At 34.2% G+C, this 3,954-nt stretch overlaps 1 protein-coding gene across 1 annotated transcript; it reads left to right on the top strand.

Moving 5' to 3' along the window:
• The first annotated feature begins 818 nt into the window (after window positions 1-818).
• On the top strand, window positions 819-3,441 carry LOC133817255 (phytoene synthase 2, chloroplastic-like). The gene is made up of 5 exons (XM_062249720.1): window positions 819-1,412; window positions 1,801-1,851; window positions 2,275-2,447; window positions 2,545-2,780; window positions 2,869-3,441. The coding sequence occupies exons 1-5, from the start codon at window positions 1,037-1,039 to the stop codon at window positions 3,236-3,238; spliced, it is 1,206 nt and encodes a 401-aa protein (XP_062105704.1). The 5' UTR covers window positions 819-1,036; the 3' UTR covers window positions 3,239-3,441.
• The last annotated feature ends 513 nt before the right edge of the window (window positions 3,442-3,954 follow it).

Raw genomic sequence — 3,954 nt, 5'->3', positions numbered from 1 at the left:
TCAAAATCACATCAACGTGATTATTATTATTATAGGATATTATTAGACCAGATTTCATTTGAATTAGTGGAAACATTATTTTGAGTTTGGATTCAAAAGTAGTGTCTCATTACTCGTTATTATCAAAATAATTGTGCTCCTCGTCCCCCCAAAAAACAATCATATTAGTCGACAACCTACAAAAATTGTCAAAGTTTTTTTTATCTTGTCGCAACTTATACAACTCTTTAATTTAATGGATTGTTTCATTTTTGTTATAAAATGTTGTTTTTATCAAAATATTTTTATCAGGTGATTCAAAGACATAGTACAGTAATACCCTACCTCTATAGATCTACTCAACCTAATTTTCAATCATCTATCTTGCTGTTATGATTTTAAAGTTAGGCCTCGGAACATTGACTAATATACTTGATCTTTTTAATTCAGTGCCATTATTAAATGTTTGATGGATGTAACGCGGTTCATTAAATGAGACTTGAAATTTGAAAAATATAAATATAGTTTTTCATCAATATTTTCTAATGTTTTGCATTTAATTTATCATATATAAATAAATAAAATTAGGTGGAAAATAGCTTTACCGAAGAAAAGTGGAGCCATAGCCATACAAAAGGCATATCCATATCTTTCCAAGTGTCATGTTTAGAGAAGTGGACTATATTCCATATACCTATCATTTTATCTTTTACAATATAGATGTGATCACACTCATAGGTATATCCGTAATCTTTGGATAATCATTTTTTTAATAAATGTTATAATAATACAAAACTAAACAAGACCATGAATCTATATTATATATTCATTTTACCTAAAAAATAAGAAGAATATAGAAGTTGAAAGAAGAAAAACACTTTTCATTATATACAAATACTTAAAATCATATTACTGGTCTGGTCAGCCAACATGCCAACTCAAGAACACATTTTTAAGAAGCTTTAGTGATTCATTTTTTTTCCCAAAGCTATTAGAGTACAAAGTTTGAGGAATCAAAGAAAAAGAAAAAAGTAAAAGACTCTGTTTTTTCTTTGAGATGTCTAGTGTTGTTCTTTGGGTACATGTTTGTCCTAAAGAGAGTATAAGCTCTGTGCTGAGCTTTGTGCCCAGCAAAAATGGTGGACCAAAGAGGTCAAATATGTGGTGTAGTCCTAAGTTGAGTTTGTCAAGTGGGGTTTGGGCTTACTCGGGCACAGTTGCGAACCCAGCAAGGACTTCGGTAGAGAAGGTGTACGAAGTGGTGGTGAAACAAGCGGCTCTGGTTAGAGAACAGAGAAAGCCCAAAGAGAAAAGTCCGGTCTTGAATCCACCCACCATTCAAACTGATGGAACTACCAATTGGGATCTCTTGAATGAAGCTTATGATCGTTGTGGTGAAGTCTGTGCTGAGTATGCCAAGACTTTTTATCTGGGTACTTTTCCTTCTCTCTGTTCGAGTCCTCTTTTTCTTTTCTAATCTTCTATACATCAACAGTGGGGTTAGCCTTTGATTATTATTATCATTATTTACTTTTGATGATCAGTATAATCATCATAGCTCGGACCAATTTAGTTTAACGCAGATAAATCAACTTCTTTGGCTTCGGTATAACAAGATTGTGTGTATCATGGGTTAATTATATAGCTAATGCTTTCTATATCAATCTTCTTCTAAACCAAGTTAAGTAGAATATGATTATCAGACACTGATGATAATTATTTTACTGCAATGGAATCGAATCTATATCATAAGTTTGAGGCTTCTATTTGGAAAATCAATCTATATTGAGTTCTTTCTTTTTTCTCTTTGTTGATTCTCAGGCACAATGCTTATGACACCGGAACGAAGGAAAGCTATCTGGGCAATTTATGGTTCGTATGATTATTTGCACTAAGTTTGCATTTTTTTATTTTTTATCTATCTAGTTTTTGGTCCAAAAAAGTTAGACATGTCTCTAGTACTTAGACCCTTATTGGTTTCGTCATGTTTTATAGTATTTAATAGCCAAGTGTTTCCAAAAAACAAATAAATAAAGCTGTCATTAGTATTTTAACCAAGTTAAGAAGTTAAGCAAGTGAAGATATAGTATTTTAACCAAGTATTTTAAATACTTTTGTTACCTATGGACGGGGGCAAGGCAATGGTTTAGACCAAAAAGTCTCGTGTTCTTGTTTATTTGCTTAGCCAAGAAAGTGAACAAATAAGTAGCTAGGTAGGTTGCTCTAGACTTGTGAGTATAAAATTGTAACAGTCTTAAAAATTAATGTATTGAAGAATGTTTTGTATTGACACAGTGTGGTGCAGAAGGACTGATGAGCTGGTGGATGGGCCTAACGCTTCACACATCACGCCAAAGGCTCTAGACAGATGGGAGAATAGATTGGCTGATCTCTTTGAAGGTCGGCCTTTCGATATGTATGATGCTGCTCTATCTCATACAGTTACAAAGTACCCTGTTGATATCCAGGTATAATAGCTAGCCTTATTGCATATGTCGAGATTGAATTGTCACTGGTAGCCATGCCTGAACGTACCAACTGATACAAACTTGCTGTTTTGGACAGCCCTTTAAGGACATGATTGAAGGAATGAGATTAGACTTGAGAAAATCAAGATACAACAACTTTGATGAACTATACCTTTATTGTTACTATGTTGCTGGAACTGTGGGACTCATGAGTGTTCCGGTGATGGGGATAGCACCAGAATCAAAGGCTTCAACTGAGAGCGTTTACAATGCTGCATTGGCTCTTGGAATAGCTAATCAGCTCACTAATATACTCAGAGACGTTGGAGAAGAGTAAGATCTTTTCTCTCCTAACTTGACATTTTCTATGTTAAAACTAATTACACTGCCGAGTTGTTGATGATGATGGTGATGATTGCAGTGCTAGGAGAGGAAGAGTTTATCTCCCACAAGATGAGCTAGCACGAGCTGGGCTATCAGATGAAGACATCTTTCGCGGTAAAGTGACCGACAAGTGGCGAAATTTCATGAAGGGACAGATAAAGAGAGCAAGGAAGTTCTTTGATGAGGCTGAGAAGGGTGTTTCTGAGCTCAGCCCAGCTAGTAGATGGCCGGTGTGGGCATCATTGTTGCTCTATCGACAGATATTGGATGCCATTGAAGCCAATGACTATGATAACTTTACAAAACGTGCTTATGTTGGAAAAGCAAAGAAACTTCTATCTTTGCCTGTGGCCTATACCAGAGCACTCATTGGCCCCTCCCCCTCCCCCTCCTCAACATTGTCCTAGCTACGTTCTTACATCTTTGTGACCAATTTGGGGTCCTGAAGTTTTGATTCAAGTCTCCAAAATTTGTAAATTTCTTTGTTATAATACTGCAGAAAAAGTCAAAATGTACTCTAGGGTCATATAGTATAGATTCATTAATGAATACTTGTCAGTGCATAATTTCCCAACTAGAGTAAAACCCTTCTCTCTCTGATTTTATAAAACACACACACACAGAGTCAAAATAGAGGACCGCAAGTTTATCGAATTGGTGATGTTATTAGAGCATTTCTCACGAACTGAGGCTTTTTTTTGGGGTGTGGGGATACAACAAATTGCAGATTCTATCAGAGTATATAAAAAGAATTTATTTAAGATAATGTTGGATTAAGTTTTCTTTCTTCAATATCTTCTCCAATTTCGTAAAATAATCATTTTACTCTCCCAACGTTACCAATGGTAAACTGTAGTTTTTTTCTTTCTTTTTGAAGCCCGGTAAACTTTAGTTTTATTTTCATTAAATTAAAGAAAAATATAAACAAATAAAAAGAGATAGAGTAGTATCAATTAGACAAATGACACTAAATTAAATGTACCAATTCATATTTTTGGTTTAGTGGGTTAGTAAAAGTAAAACAATATGATAATTTGAGTAGGGTAAATATAAAATTGCATTTAGTAATAAATATTATAGATAGTAGGTTACACATTTTTTTTGTAATATTTAAATTACTACT

Source organism: Humulus lupulus, chromosome 2, assembly GCF_963169125.1.
Source record: "Humulus lupulus chromosome 2, drHumLupu1.1, whole genome shotgun sequence".
In the NCBI taxonomy this organism is placed as follows: Eukaryota; Viridiplantae; Streptophyta; class Magnoliopsida; order Rosales; family Cannabaceae; genus Humulus; species Humulus lupulus.
Note: the sequence above shows the minus strand (reverse complement) of the source record. Positions and strands in the feature narration are given on the sequence as shown.

Excerpts from the sequence above, each read along its gene's own strand:
- LOC133817255 (XM_062249720.1), top strand. The coding sequence starts at position 1,037 with ATGTCTAGTGTTGTTCTTTGGGTACATGTTTGTCCTAAAGAGAGTATA. Across the intron at positions 1,413-1,800 it reads TGCCAAGACTTTTTATCTGG|GCACAATGCTTATGACACCG; the intron begins GTACTTTTCCTT and ends GTTGATTCTCAG. Across the intron at positions 1,852-2,274 it reads AGCTATCTGGGCAATTTATG|TGTGGTGCAGAAGGACTGAT; the intron begins GTTCGTATGATT and ends GTATTGACACAG.